At 41.9% G+C, this 16706-nt stretch overlaps 1 protein-coding gene across 1 annotated transcript; it reads left to right on the top strand.

The window, feature by feature from the left end:
* Positions 1-4034: 4034 nt before the first annotated feature.
* Positions 4035-14429, top strand: LOC148090000 (NACHT, LRR and PYD domains-containing protein 3-like). The gene is made up of 12 exons (XM_087811304.1): positions 4035-4086; positions 4759-4837; positions 4911-5060; positions 5144-5257; positions 5980-6152; positions 6282-8040; positions 8511-8687; positions 10678-10854; positions 12332-12505; positions 12566-12739; positions 13046-13092; positions 13664-14429. Exons 1-12 carry the CDS (start codon positions 4050-4052, stop codon positions 14203-14205), a joined length of 3603 nt encoding a protein of 1200 aa, XP_087667430.1. The 5' UTR covers positions 4035-4049; the 3' UTR covers positions 14206-14429.
* Positions 14430-16706: the final 2277 nt, after the last annotated feature.

Below are 16706 nucleotides of genomic sequence, written 5' to 3'. Positions count from 1 at the left end.
AACCAGACCACTCCGAATAGTAAAATCCATAAAAAAATTTGACATTGATGACTGTGTCTGTTTTTTAGAGCTAGAACGATCTAGTGTATTTTCCTGGACACAATTAAAATCCCCTCCCAAGATTACAGAGTGAGAGTCTAGGAAAGGAAGACCACTAAGTAATTTCCCTGCAAATGTGGCATCGTCAAAATTAGGAGCATAGATGTTTACCAAGAGAACTTTGGTCTGCATGAGGGTACCAGCAACGATAACATACCTGCCATTTATGTCCGCTATTACCTTTGTGGCTGTAAACTGTGTTCTCTTGTTGACAAGAATGGCGACCCCTCTAGCTTTTGAGTTAAAATTTGAGTGGAATATTTGACTCACCCAGGGGTTCCGCAGTCTATTGTGATCTTTAATTCTCAGATGCGTCTCCTGCAAGAACACTATGTCACAATTATTTTTTTTCAAATGAGTGAAAACCTTGGATCGTTTGATGGGTTCTCCCATTCCTTTAATATTGCAGCTAAGAAACCTCAGCGGCCTCCCGAGAAGTGATTTGTGACTCATAAGCAGATGCTGTGTACATTAATAAGTGAGACGGTGATGATGAGCCGAGGAGAGTCCCTTCCCCGTTTCCCCGAAAACCAACAAAAACAAGTGAATAAGAAAAACAATAAAAGTTAAAAGAAAAAACCCACAAACCCGAACAACACGCAAAGTCCCCTCCAAAAACAAAACACTGGAGTGACGGCCGTGTAAAACCCACTAAGTAAGAAAAGTCGTTCATAATAAACGACACGGAGTTAGTTTACCAACCCACAAAAAGAGTTAACGCAACTACCTCAAATGAGTGGCCCCCGAAATCTGGCCACATCATAATAGAGCGCAAATGAAGAAAAAATTCAAATACAAATTATTATTATCCGCAAGATACTTGTAAATCGTATTAAGATTCAGAACCATATTTGCAAGTGCAAAGAACAATATAACAAGAAATGTAAAAGTAAAATGTTTCAAAATAGAAATCTTATAAAAACTTAATATATAACATTAAACCATTTACGGCTTTTCAAGCTGTCAAGGAACAGAAACCTGAGTTATGCAGCAGCACAGACACCATCACTTCTCACTCAATGTTTTGACGTATTTTGCTGCTTCATCGGCTGATGTGAACTCCCTCTCCGTCCCGTTATGCGTGACCCGTAGGCGGGCAGGGTACAACAGACCATACCGAACTCCATCCAGAGCCCGTAGTTGCTGACGTACCTCGTTGAATGCAGCCCTGGCTCGGGCTACCTTCGCGGTGTAGTCAGGAAAGATCAACAAGTTATTGTCTCCAAACCTGATGCGTCCTCTCTCCCTGGCCCGGCGCAAGATGTCAGCACAGTCTCTGTGGTAGTGGAACCTGACGACAATGGGACGTGGACGATCCCCGGGATTCGGTTTCGGTCGTAGTGTGCGATGGGACCGGTCGAGCTCCGGCATCGCCTCCAAACCAAACGCCTCCTTCAGCATGCTGGACACCACGGATGTAGAACAGCTGTCGGGTCCCTCCGGAACGCCCAGGATGCGCACGTTGTTACGCCGTGATCTCGCCTCCAGATCCTCACACTTGTTCTCCAGTGTCGTCACAACCGTCTCAAGTCGCTTCACTGTGGCTTTAAGTTGAGTGATGTCATCGGAGCAGCCAGAGAGAGAAACCTCCATTTCCCCCACAGTAGACTTCAGGTCCGCGACGTTAGCATCAACCGCTGCTATGTCGCTAGCCACCTTAGCTTTAACAGCTCGAATATCTTTCTTTAAGGGCGATAGTGCATCGTCGAGTGCGGCCTTCAACTCTTCTTTGAATATGTCCGCTATCTCCTTCCGGAGAGCAGCGAGAAGCTGCAGTCTAAGCTTTTCAAAGTCCATTGTTTGGCAATGGGTTGAATGCTCAGAGCTAGCCGGGCGCTCACGCGAGGCTTCGGCATCAGCAGGCCTCGACTGTTGTTGAGTCGAGTTACCGCTCCTGGAGATCTTGGTGCCCTTTCCCGACATCTTTGGTTAGCCAACGGGTTTAAAGTGCTGGTTTAAGTCGGTTTCTTTGATTTCTTCAGCGCTAATGTAATTAAATTTAAAGTTTTACTGACAGATTTCGGGAGCCTTTTCAAACACGTCCTACTCCATTGCTGGCCAGACCACGCCCCCAAAAATGACGTCTTTAACTCAACCAAGTTGGAACTCAGGGAATCAAACACTGGGGTTCTTTAGGATTTGATCAATTGAACAATCTCCAAGGCCTCCAACCTTTTTATGGTCCTTTTTAAGATATTGATTAAAAATCAATACTCAGGGACTCCAACCCTTATGGACTCAGGACTTCCTACCCTAGAGGGCATTGATTACCTAATCAATACTCAAGGACTCTAACCCTTTAGGTCCTTATTAAAATCTTTTTTTTTTTTTCCAGATTTTTCTGCTTTTTCCTGATCGTGAAAGAAATCAGTTATTGATTTAATCTTAACAACTTCTGATCGTGTTTGTTTCAATGAACAAGTTGTTTATGTTGACACCATCATGTCTCTACAACTTGGTTCATTGCATCAACAAGACCCTTATGTTTTAACTTTATACATTTTCAAATCAAAAGAAGCACATCTGACCTTTTTCCATATGCATATTTAACAACAACAACAAGGTTTAACAATCAACTTCAGCATTTCTGAACAATCAAACACACTTTGCTCTATATTTAGATTTAAATTGATCTTGGTCTCAGCCACGGAACCGGGTCTTTGGACTCAAAAGAAGTTATCAAATCTCTTTACTGGCTAAAGAGTTCTGCATATTCGTTTGATCCAAGGAAGAGCAACATTTAGAATTAAAACAGTACATTTATTTAAAGTAAAGAATGATTACAAAACCATACAAACTTAAATACAACAGTTAACAAAGAATGCTAATTATTCAGAAATACCAGAAGTTCGAGCGCTCGGTCCAGTCTCTGTCCGACATCCTGGTTCACCCACCAGATCCTTCCAGAGAGTGGCTGGAAACCTCTTAGCATGTCCCTTCGTTTAAAGACCTCCAGACCCTCTCTGAACACGTGAAGTAAGTTGAGTAACCATTTTCAACCTCGGGGTGCAGAATGATTTTGCAAAATCTGACTCCATTATGAACAAAAAGATTGTATTCATGTCATTACCTGAACACTGACCTAAACAATGAATCTTCAGATTTCCTTCACACATGTTATCTCGAACCAGGTCTGTAGGCCATCAATTCTGGGTCATGGATGTCACATGACTGTATCCTCCTTACAACACAATATATCTTTCACAGTTTGGAACTTATTGTAACAATGACGCCTCTGTCAATTGTATAAGAAACGTATACAAAGGTTCATACAAAGTTGAGGCCCAGATGCTTAGAGCCTTCAACATTTGAAATACAAGACTATGTTTTAACTCTGAATAGAAGAAAACATTATCAATGTTAACAATTGAGTACATAAAATGAGGGTATATAATTTAAGCCTTAAATTAATACATATATGTGGATCAATCTGAGGATATATCTTCACAGTGAATAACTAAAGTTGTTCTTATATCAGTGAAGTTACTTTTTACACTAACAGTTTTGTTAATAAAAGTCAATTGAAGACAGTGAAGAACTAAAGTTGTTCTTATATCAGTGAAGTTACTTCTTACACTAACAGTTTTGTTAATCAATCATGAATCATCAAGTGATAAAGTAGAACTTTGAACAGGTGTGGTCAGACAGTTGTTTAACTGAGTGTTTCTTATGTAAAGTAATATAATACTCTGAAGGTTATTCATATAAACATTAATATATTCATGTAAATAACTCCTGCATTCCTTCTTCTAGATCAACATTGTGACTAAACTTATCGAACGTCTTGATACTCGTGGCAAATGTTTCGTTGTTGAACGATTTTATAAAAGTGTGAGTCAACTACATGTTGCACTGATGTCTCTGACAGACACACCTCCTCACTGACGGTTCATCAGTGTTGAGTCTGGATCACAAGCAGCTCAGCTCACCTGGAAGTTTCATCTACAAACATGGACACAAGTCTTCAGAGCAGAGCGTTGCTCACAGGTCAGTGACTTTTTTCATGATGTCATGTTCCCCAGCCAGAGTGTGAATGCATGAATCAAGAGTGAGGTGAATAATTGAATCAATAGTGAAGTGAATACATAATTCAAGAGTGAGGTGAATAAATGAATCAAGAGTGATGTGAATACATGAATCAATAGTGAGGTGAATACATGAATCATGAGTGAGGTGAATACATGAATCAAGAGTGAGGTGAATAAATTAATTATGAGTGAGGTGAATAAATGAATCAAGACTGAAGTGAAAAAGAAAATAATTCTTCATATGTTGATTGAATAAGTGAAAACATAAAAAGATAAAGTGGATCAAAGTCAGTGAAAGCTCAAATTGCTCTCATATCAACATGTGCATCAATCATTAACCTGGTGACTGGATGAAGAATCGAGGACTCTAAACACAGGTGTGGCAGCAGCAGGTGAACTCTGATCCTGACTCTGTTGATAACGTCTGAACTCTGTTCCGGCATCTTTTGATTGCAGCAATAAAAAGTGTTCAGAGACCAAGAGTCAAAGTTCATGTGAAGATCAGCAACAACTAGAGTGAACACATGAATGTGTGGTTGAGCAACAACATGTTGTTTGTACTGATGAGGTTTTATTATTGTGTCAACAACACAATGATGACGAGTGATGATGCTGTTGTGTTTGTGTGCAGGTGTGGACACAGAGGAGGAAGATCCTGCCTCTGAACCTCCTCTGGGTGAAGACCATGACAGCTGGACCAGAGCTCAGAGGTGAGAAGATCACGTCTATGTCACACCAACAAATACTGGAATCTTCTTCTCACTGAAACGTGTGTGTGTTCAGCTCGAAGCTACGTACATCGGCTGGACCTGGACCAGGACAAAGACCAGGACAAAGACCAGGACCAGGACCTGCTCCCAGCTGTGTGTCTCTGAAGAGTGACAGATCTATGGGAAGATTTATTGAATTCAAAGGTGAACAGAAGCGTCAGAGGTGAGAGACAACAGGAGCAACATGACATCTACTGGTCAGATGGTGAACGACAGAAGTGTTGATCAGAGTTGTGTCTCTTTCAGGATCTACCAGGAGAAACAAGAAGAGTCTGAACTCAACTGTGAGTCTCTGAAGAGTGAAGCATCAATGGGAAATCGTATTAATTTCAAAGGTGGACAAGAGTCTTCAGGAGACAGGTGAGGTTTTCTTCTCTCTTTTCTCCACTGATACCAACTGCTCATGAACTGTTAGTCAAAAGTGCTGCAGACAGTCGTGAAAGAAATTCAACATCCAAGAGAAGAAGCAACAAACTGAAGCCATGAAAACTAAACCATGACTGTAAAAAAAGTGTGTTCCTTCTGGTGTTCCATCAATGTGAAGATTCCAACTGAGAGTCTGAGTCTTGCTCAGATCATTGGTGACCTTGTTGAAGTAGAACTTTTTGACTACCTGATGTTCTTCACAGAGAGGATCAGCAGGTCTCAGATGTTCTCCAGTCTGTCCAGCAGCATCCGACAGATGTGGAGTCCACGATTCAGGTACGTTCTTCAGCCTCACCTGCGAACTGCAGCAGCTTCTATTGCTGCTTCATGAAGCTCTGAGTACTGGACACCTGCATCTGTCAGCTTCACACTTGAGCTGTTCCTACATGAACCAGAAGGTCTGGTGTGGCTGAGACTCTTGTTTGGTTCTGGAGAGAAGATGAGATTTTAAATGTGACTCAGACTCTCAAAAAAGGAACTTTTCCTTCTATGATTTCAGTAAGAGACGAAATATCACGTCCTGCTCTTGAAGAAAGTTTTGCTCAACAGGTCCAGGTTAGACTTGGACTTAGACCTGCCTCTAGTCACATGTGTCTGTGTGTGTTTCAGCTGCTGGAGGAGAAGGTTGTGACCCTGGTGAAGGAGGAACTGAAGAGAGTGAAGAAGTTTCTCAGACCAGGTGAGCAGAAACACCTGGATGATGAGGAAGAGGAGGCGTTGAAGTGTGAAGAGGAGCAGATGAGGAGCAGCAGAGAAGCTTTCCTGACGATCATCCTGAACATCCTGAGGAGCATGAAGCAGGAGGAGCTTGCTGGTCTTCTGTGGGGAAGTAAGAGGATTTGAACCTTCAACCTGTTGAATATGACGTCTTGAAGTAAATTTGTGATGGAAGTTCCTGCAGCTGATGAGAAGATTGACCTTCTAGAATCTTGAGCTTCATGTGACTTCTCTTCTTCAGGAAGTCGTGCTGGAAAGCGTCAAAGACGACTGAAGAGGAGCCTGAAGAAGAAGTTCCACAGTGTGTCTGAAGGAGTCGCTAAAGCAGGAAACTCTGCTCCTCTGAATGAGATCTACACGGAGCTCTACATCACTGAGGGGGGCACAGACCAGGTCAACCAGGAGCACGAGGTTCGACAGATCGAAGCAGCCACCAGGAACCAGACCAGACCAGAAACCACCATCAGGCAAGAAGACCTCTTTAAAGTCTCACCTGAGAGAAACCGACCAATCAGGAGCCTGCTGACGAAGGGCGTGGCTGGCATTGGGAAGACCCTCCTGACACAGAAGGTCACTCTGGACTGGGCTGAAGACAAAGCCCACCAGAACTTCCACCTCATTTTTCCTTTCACCTTCAGAGAGCTGAACCTGCTGAAAGAGAAGAAGTTGAGTTTGATGGAACTTGTTCATCTTTTTTTTCCTGAAACCAAAGATCTCAGCAGTTTTGAAGGAGACCAGGTTCTGTTCATCTTTGACGGTCTTGACGAGTGTCGACTCCCTCTGGACTTCCTCAACAGTCAGGTCCTGATAGAAGCTACTGAGTCCACCTCAGTAGACGTCCTCCTGACAAACCTCATCAGAGGGAATCTTCTTCCCTCAGCTCGTCTCTGGATGACCACACGACCTGCAGCAGCCAATCAGATCCCTCCTGAGTGTGTGGACATGGTGACAGAGGTCAGAGGGTTCACTGACCTTCAGAAGGAGGAGTACTTCAGGAAGAGGTCCAGTGATGAGGAGCAGACCAGCACCATCATCTCTCACATCAAGACCTCCCGAAGCCTCCACATCATGTGTCACATCCCGATCTTCTGCTGGATCGCTGCCACAGTTCTGGAGGACATGTTGAAGAGCGGAGAGACAGGACAGCTGCCCAACACCCTGACTGAGATGTTCATCTACTTCCTGGTGGTTCTGTCCAAAGTCAAGAAGCAGAAGTACCATGGAGCAGCTTGGACAGACATAGTTTGGGATCCCGAGAGCATGAAGATGATGAAGTCTCTGGGAAAAATGGCTTTTGAGCACCTGAAGAAAGGAAACTTGATCTTCTACGAATCAGACCTGACAGAGTGTGACATCAACATCACAGCTGCTTCACTTCACTCAGGAGTGGTCACTCAGATCTTCAGAGAGGAGAAAGGACTGTACCAGAACCCGATGTTCTGCTTCATCCACCTGAGTCTTCAGGAGTTTCTGGCTGCTCTTCATGTTCACCAGATGTTCTTCAACTCTGAAGTCAACCTGCAGTCAAGAATCGTTGACATAGAAAAGTTCTACCAGAAAGAAATCAATGATGCTTTAGAAAGTCCAAATGGACATCTGGACTTGTTCCTGCGCTTCCTTCTGGGTCTTTCTCTGCAGACCAGCCAGAGTCTCCTTCCAGGTTTGTTGAAACAAACAGGAAGAAGCTCTTGGACCAATCAGGACACAGCAAAGCTCATCAAGAAGAAGATCAGTGAGAATGTGTCTCCAGAGAGAATCATCAACATGTTCCACTGTCTGAATGAAGTGAAGGACACTTCTCTGGTGGAGGAGGTCCAACAGCAGCTGAGATCAGGACGTCTCTTCACAGATCAACTGTCTCCTGCTCAATGGTCCAGCCTGGCCTTCATCTTACTGTCCTCAGAGGAACATCTGAAAGTGTTTGACATGAAGAAATACTCTACCTCAGAGGATGTTCTTGAGAGGCTTCTGCCGGTGGTTCAAGCTTCAAATGAAGTTCTGTAAGTGGATCATTGAAACATCTCTGATATGAACCATGAACGTTTGATTTCCTTCTTCATTTCATTCAGGCTGAGAAACTCCAACTTCCTTTCTCTCTTCATGGTTTTTCTTTCACCTTGTTTTGTAAATCCATCATTTTCTAAAGTCACTTTTGAAACAACATCAACTTTTCATTTGAATCTCATGAGCAAACACTTGAACATGTTTCGTGGAAACAAGTTTATTTTTACTCTGGAAAAGAATTAAACACAACAATTGAGAGAAAACACACAAAAACACTGAGATAAGTAAGTGAATAGAAAAAGAATCAATGATGTGTTATTATGATCAATATACATGTAACAACCTTTTATTTTCATTTGTCATTGTTGTTTGTTTTGTGACTTATTTTTCCTTATGTTCTCTTGTGTTTGTTTCTCATATAAACACAAATCAATCCTCTTGTTGACGACACTCGTCTCTTTCACAGGCTGAGAGACTGTCGACTGACAGAGAGAAGTTGTTCACTTCTGTCCTCAGTCCTCAGCTCTCCGTCCTCTAGTCTGACTCAACTGGACCTGAGTGAGAACCTTGACCTGCAGGATCCAGGAGTGGAGCTGCTGTCTGCTGGACTGAAGAGTCCACACTGTCACCTGGAGACTCTCAGGTCAGAACATCATGTCTTCAGCTTCAGAACATGTGAAAGTCAGAGGTGAGACTCCAGAGAGTCAAAGTTGAGTCTTCAGTGAGTTCTTCAATGAAGCAGATGATTCTAAGTGACCTCAGTCTTCAGCAGGTTCTACTTGAACTTGATTTGTTCTTCTGCTGGGTCGTGCTGTTCAGTATGTTGACACATATTTACTGATCTCAGATCCATTCAAAGACATTTGAGAGACTCTTGTGATGTCATCACTTGTTCTGTTGCTAGATTTCAATGCAGGGTAATGTTCATGGTGATGTGAGCATGTGTGATGAACACATCAGCAACTGAATGAAAGTCAAACATGTTCTTCTTCACAATATTCAACAGTGTCGTCTCACGTCCTGCTCATATCTTTCATTTCAACTCATCCCTGTGTCACCAACTCACTCCTTCTTTCTCTCTTCATGGTTTTTCTTTCACCTCGTTTTGTAAATCCATCATTTTTAAAGTCACTTTTGAAACAACATCAACTTTTCATTTGAATTTCATGAGCAAACACTTGAACATGTGTCGTGAACACAAACACACAAACACACAAACACACAAACACACAAACACACAAACACACAAACACACAAACACACAAACACACAAACAGTGAACAACTGTATGTTTCTCCCTCAGGCACAGACAGGGTTTATTTTAGGCTTGACCCCGAAATCCAGCGTGAAAACTGAACATAAATGATGAAGAAAATGAAAAGTTAACACAGTGTTAATAGAAGAAAATAACATTCAAACAAAACAACACCTCGTTGGCTGCAAAGAGAGAAAAGTCTTGTTTAATGTTTCTTCAAGTCCTTGAGTTTATGCAAATGAATGTCTCTTGAGCTTCTTCTTAGACGTTTGAACTCTTGTGAGATAAACAGACAGGAAGTGGACTTTCAAAATAAAACTAACAACGTTTCACAAGAAAATAAATAACATGAACACATGAACTTAAATCCACTGCAAACTTCACAACATGGAAGATTGTTTGAAATATCATGAAAGTAAGAACGTCATTTATATTTATAGGTGACAGTAAATCCTGGTTTGACCCTCCTAGGCCTCCATATTCAAACCTGGAACTACAGAGAAAACATTTGAAAGCTGGAGATTTAAAGGAACGACACATGTTTGAACAATGATGGAGGAAAACTTTGAAGACTTTGATAAATGTGAAAAAATGTCATTAGAAAATAAGAAAATGTCAAAACATCTTCAATTGAAACATGTTTATGAATCATGAATAAAAAGTGTCACCAGATGGAAACAAACTGATCCATATATTGATTGATGTCCAGAAACAACTTCAAAAATAGTCTCCAAACTTGAGAAATGTTTCAAAAGTTGAAACTAATTCACTTCATGTGAAGCAAACATGGAGAAGAAATGAAGGTGAATGTGACGGAGGATGATTGACACTCCATCTGTGTCACAACATAGATCCACTGGATCCAAAGATGGAGAGAATTCACCTTGAATTTTCTAACTGTAAACATTCAAATGAAGACAACAATGTTGAGAGAGTGCAGGAGTGTGAGTGACAAACACACACACATTGTTTGAGCTTGTATTACCTGCAACACCTTCACACTCACACCTGAAACGGTTATGAATAATAACTTTGTAAACCTGTTCATATTGAATTGAATGTTAAAAAACAAATAGAATAAATTGACTGAAGTGAATCTTCACGATTGAATCAGTGTCTTGATTACATTTTTACTCTGGAAAAGAATTAAACACAACAATTGAGAGAAAACACACAAAAACACTGAGATAAGTAAGTGAATAGAAAAAGAATCAATGATGTGTTATTATGATCAATATACATGTAACAACCTTTTATTTTCATTTGTCATTGTTGTTTGTTTTGTGACTCTTTTTATTTTTCCTTATGTTATCTTGTGTTTGTTTCTCATATAAACACAAATCAATCCTCTTGTTGACGACACTCGTCTCTTTCACAGGCTGAGCTTCTGTCGACTGACAGAGAGAAGTTGTTCACTTCTGTCCTCAGTCCTCAGCTCTCCGTCCTCTAGTCTGACTCAACTGGACCTGAGTGAGAACCTTGACCTGCAGGATCCAGGAGTGGAGCTGCTGTCTGCTGGACTGAAGAGTCCACACTGTCACCTGGAGACTCTCAGGTCAGAACATCATTTCAAACAAACACAAACACACACATGGATGTAAACAGTGAATGGATTCATGTTTCTTCATGAAACCTTTTTCACTCTGAGAGGATTTGAATGACTTTTCCTCGACTCATGAACTTGGTTCTAGAAGTGATGATATTTCATGAACACAACAGGAAGGTGAAGAATATTTCAAGTCATCTTGACATATTTATCAACACAGTCTGGAGACTAAACTCTAGTATTTCTATCATGACTCGACAGTAAAAGACGTTCAAATCATTGAATGTTGAAGAAAACCATCAACAATTAGAACAAACTCTCTTCTCTGGTTCTTGAAGCTTCCATGAGACGCAGGTTGATCTTTACAAACACACAACACAAGTCACACAACACAAGTCACACGACTCACACATCACGAGTCAAACCACACAAGTTACACAACACGAGTCACACAACATGACTCACATAACACAACTAACACAACACAAGTCACACAACACAACTAACACAACACAACACAAGTCAAACAACATGAGTCACACAACGAGTCAAAGTCGAGCTACACAACACCAGTGTGAGTGGAGTTACACAACACCAGTGTGAGTGGAGTTACACAACACCAGTGTGAGTGGAGTCACACAACACCAGTGTGAGTGGAGTTACACAACACCAGTGTGAGTGGAGTTACACAACACCAGTGTGAGTGGAGTCACACAACACCAGTGTGAGTGGAGTTACACAACACCAGTGTGAGTGGAGTTACACAACACCAGTGTGAGTGGAGTTACACAACACCAGTGTGAGTGGAGTTACACAACACCAGTGTGAGTGGAGTTACACAACACCAGTGTGAGTGGAGTTACACAACACCAGTGTGAGTGGAGTTACACAACACTAGTGTGAGTGGAGTTACACAACACCAGTGTGAGTGGAGTTACACAACACCAGTGTGAGTGGAGTTACACAACACCAGTGTGAGTGGAGTTACACAACAGTGTGAGTGGAGTAAAACAACACCAGTGTGAGTGGAGTTACACAACAGTGTGAGTGGAGTTACACAACACCAGTGTGAGTGGAGTTACACAACACCAGTGTGAGTGGAGTTACACAACAGTGAGAGTGGAGTTACACAACAGTGTGAGTGGAGTTACACAACAGTGTGAGTGGAGTTACACAACAGTGTGAGTGGAGTTACACACCAGTGTGAGTGGAGTTACACAACAGTGTGAGTGGAGTTACACAACAGTGTGAGTGGAGTTACACAACACTAACACTAACACTGACATTAAACACAAACACACATCAATCCTCTCACAACAGTGAGTCATGTGATCATTTATACATCAAGTGTTGAACTGATGAACAAATGTTCACACAATCATGTGATGATCTTATGAACGTCAAGAGTTCAGTGTTTCCTCCAATCAAGGCTTTCAAGGCAAAATAGAGAAAAAGTCTCTTGTTGACGTTTCCGTCTCTTTCACAGGCTGAACTACTGTTTCCTGACAGAGAGAAGTTGTTCACTTCTGTCCTCAGTCCTCAGCTCTCCGTCCTCTAGTCTGACTCAACTGGACCTGAGTCACAACGACCTGCAGGATCCAGGAGTGGAGCTGCTGTCTGCTGGACTGAAGAGTCCACACTGTCACCTGGAGACTCTCAGGTCAGAACATCATGTCTTCAGTTCTTCTGATTTAATGAAACTGTTTCTCCTTCATTACAGTCTGTCAGGGTGTCAGATCTCAGCAGGAGGTTGTTCTTCTCTGGCCTCAGCTCTGACATCTAACCCGTCCCATCTGAGAGAGCTGGACCTGAGCTTCAATCATCCAGGAGGACCAGGACTGGAGCTGCTGTCTGCTGGACTGGAGAGTCCAGACTGGAGGCTGGAGACTCTCAGGTATGGACGGAGCAGCAGAACTCACTGACTGAGCTCCAAAGATCTTCTGAACATGTGATCAGAAGCAGAGAGATGTGAGTGTGTGACGCTGCTCAGACTCTTCATCTGAACTGAGCACATGAATCCAACTCTCAGAGCTTCTCCATGTTCTCCTGCTGGACACCAGTGGAAGAACAAGGAGACAGTGGAGACTGAGCGAGTGTTTCTAGATCCATCTTTGTTGTGGTCAACACAGTCATGAAAGAACGTCCACTTAGCAGCATCTGAAGTCAATGAACCTGATCTTCTCAATGTTTCTTCCTCCAGGCTGGATCACTGTGGACCACAGAGGTTAACATCTGGATGGAAGATGTGTAAGTTTGATTTGATTGATGGATGAGAACTCCTTGACTTCTAGTGGAGCAGTTGTGATGTTGAGATGTTGTTACACTTGAATCTGCTGATGGAGCTTCATCAAGTCCAGGTCACTGTCCACAACTCTGGTCAACATGGTGTCCAGCAGCAGCTGGTGAGGAGCCTCTGTGCAGATCATCTCACACTCATTCATTCACTCTTTTCACTCTTGGACTTGAGAGTGGAGTGAGAAGATCTCAGTGCAGCATCTCACCAGGATGATGGTGGAGATGAACACAGAGATGTTTCAAGAACATGAAGAAACATCATGTTAGCTACATGCTAGTTTAGCTGCTGACTTGATATGGACACACTGGTGTCAATCAAATGATGATTCTGGGATGTTCCTCCTGGTTCTTCTCTGGAGGTGGTCCCAGTCTCAGAAGACTGTTGACTTCACTTTGATGATGATCTCCACTAGATGTCAACAAACAGAGCAGCCCTCCCTGGCTTGCTGGGACACTGAGTCCATGATTGTGTTGAAGAGAAAGTTCTTCCACCATCATCACCTCTCGTGTCTTCTTCTCTCAGACTTCCGTCCACTCTCACTGGACCCGGACACAGCACACCGGCGCCTCCTACTGTCCAACGACAACAGGACGGTGGAACTTGTGCCGCAGGATCAGGATTATCTGGACCATCCCGACAGATTCCACCGGTGTCTTCAGGTGATGAGCAGAGAAGCTGTGACTGGACCATGTTACTGGGAGCTGGAGATGAGAGGAGGAGCTTCTATCGCACTGACTCTCAGAAGAGACGGAGGGAAAGAAGACGAGTCTGAGTTTGGACAGAACCGTTATTCCTGGAGTCTGAGCTGCTCTGATGATGATGGATATAAATTATATCACGATAAGAAAGAAACTGTCATCAAGAGTCAAGAAGTTTCTCACAGAGTAGGAATGTTGATGAACTTTAGTGATCCTGGATATTTAAGCTTCTTCAGTGTCTCCTCTGATGAAAAGAAACACCTCAGAACCTTCTTCATCTCCACTGAACCTTTGTACCTGGGATTTGGACTCACAGAGGTTCCTGGTTCTGGTTCCTCGGTGTGTGTGTGTGACCTGAGTGTGTGAGTGTGTTCCTCCAACACACTTGTGTAGCTGCTGTCAATCATCATTAAAGTGCTGACAGTGATGATGGAAGAAATCTGCTCCTGAAACAAACGTGTTGATCTGAATGTTGTTGAAGAAACTCTTTCATCACTTGTTGAGTCGACTGAAGACTTGAAGTTCAGTGGAGCACGAGTCACTCATGATGTTCATCATGTTTAATAAAACATTTGCTTTAAAACTTTCAAGAGACTCAAGGTCACTTCACAATAAAAGGTTAGAAAGAAGGTCAGACGGGTAGATGTGAGGTCAGACAGGTGTGTGTCAGGTGTTATATAGACAGGTGTGTATCAGGTGTTATATAGACAGGTGTGTGTCAGGTGTTATATAGACAGGTGTGTGTCAGGTCTTATATAGACAGGTGTATCAGGTCATATATAGACAGGTGTGTGTCAGGTGTTATATAGACAGGTGTATCAGGTCATATATAGACAGGTGTGTGTCAGGTGTTATATAGACAGGTGTGTGTCAGGTCATATATAGACAGGTGTGTGTCAGGTGTTATATAGACAGGTGTGTGTCAGGTCTTATATAGACAGGTGTATCAGGTCATATATAGACAGGTGTGTGTCAGGTGTTATATAGACAGGTGTGTGTCAGGTCATATATAGACAGGTGTGTGTCAGGTCTTATATAGACAGGTGTATCAGGTCATATATAGACAGGTGTGTGTCAGGTGTTATATAGACAGGTGTGTGTCAGGTCATATATAGACAGGTGTGTGTCAGGTGTTATATAGACAGGTGTGTGTCAGGTCTTATATAGACAGGTGTGTGTCAGGTGTTATATAGACAGGTGTGTGTCAGGTCTTATATAGACAGGTGTGTGTCAGGTGTTATATAGACAGGTGTATCAGGTCATATATAGACAGGTGTGTGTCAGGTGTTATATAGACAGGTGTGTGTCAGGTCATATATAGACAGGTGTGTGTCAGGTGTTATATAGACAGGTGTGTGTCAGGTCTTATATAGACAGGTGTGTGTCAGGTCATATATAGACAGGTGTGTGTCAGGTGTTATATAGACAGGTGTATCAGGTGTTATATAGACAGGTTTTGTTTGTGTTTTCCTTCCATCCAGTCCAATCAGTTTCATTAAACACAGCTGGACTCAATGAAGAAGTCGAAGCATCTCAAGGAGGATCAGAAGAAATGGACGACACGTGAGTTAAATATGAGTCACAGCAAAAAGTCTGAATACTTATTACCATGTAATGTTTCAGTTTCCTTTTTTAATAGATTTGCAAAAAAAACATGAAGAAAGAAACAAAGAGCATTAATTTAGTTATCTTTAGTTTAGCATTAATAAGTATGGCATATACGTATAGTGTCTAATCATTTTTAATCTAACAGTAACGTGACGTGACGTGTCGCTGTTGTCATACGGCTACCGTAATTCTAAAACTATGAAGCGCACTTGAAATGTTTAATGTCAACAGTGCGATTCTACCCCCAGTTGTGCTCACTGACCTCGAACCACTTTGAGGAGGTACACAGCGACCATAAATTGGTAGAAAATGCTTCAATGGTATTTTTTGAAGCTTGGATTGTTGGAGCATCACGGAAGTCAGGAGGCCCTCGTGGAGAAATACATGCTTAAAAGGTCCTGTGAAAGTGACTATATTGTATATTTTAGGCGTTACAACTCCACAATGTTGAGATTGTTTTATGAATGAGTAAAATAAAGTCTGGATGTGCAATTTCGCTTGATCCTCTTTATAATCCGGAGCGCTTTTCTATGAAAATAGACCCTTTCATTGAGACATAATATATATATTATATATTATATATTATATATTATTATTATTAGATTATTAGATATAAAATCATCTATATACAAACTGTTACACTGCATTTCCATTCTTCTAAATTGAAACTGATTGAAAAGGTTCATCTCAAGACTTCAATTACCAAATACAGCAAAAACATTACCTTACTGTTAAGGAGTACTGGTGATGCATTTCTCATAAGTAAAAAAGCATGGGTTGCCCCAGCATCTGAATTAATATATTGTACAAATATACACTAAAATGCACAAATGTATCCATACCTTCAGTCAATCTCAATGTCACCAAGAGTAAGACATTGATACTGTTAGGGGTTTTTCTGTTCCGAGTCACACCGACCCCCCCCTGATCTCGTACGTGGTGGTGGACAAGAAAGATAGACACAGTATTGAGTTTAAGAGAAATAATGCTTTTTACTGAATTATGCAAAAGTCAGAGACAAGAACTTACGTGATCACAGGCGCTAGCAAGCAGAGAGATCTATCGCAGACGTCTTTGAATGCCGGAACGCAAAGATCTCACAAAATGGTGGATCTTTATAGTAGAATATTCAGGTTAACGCCTCTAGTCAATTGTACATGTAGGATTGGTCAGTAACTGTAAACACTTGATTCTAAGATGGACGCCGCACATGGTCGTTGTGGGAATTTGAATGAAAGATTATCAGTTAATCAAGTGAC

This window comes from Callionymus lyra, chromosome 1 (genome assembly GCF_982586985.1).
Source record: "Callionymus lyra chromosome 1, fCalLyr1.hap1.1, whole genome shotgun sequence".
Classification (NCBI taxonomy): Eukaryota; Metazoa; Chordata; class Actinopteri; order Syngnathiformes; family Callionymidae; genus Callionymus; species Callionymus lyra.
Note: the sequence above shows the minus strand (reverse complement) of the source record. Positions and strands in the feature narration are given on the sequence as shown.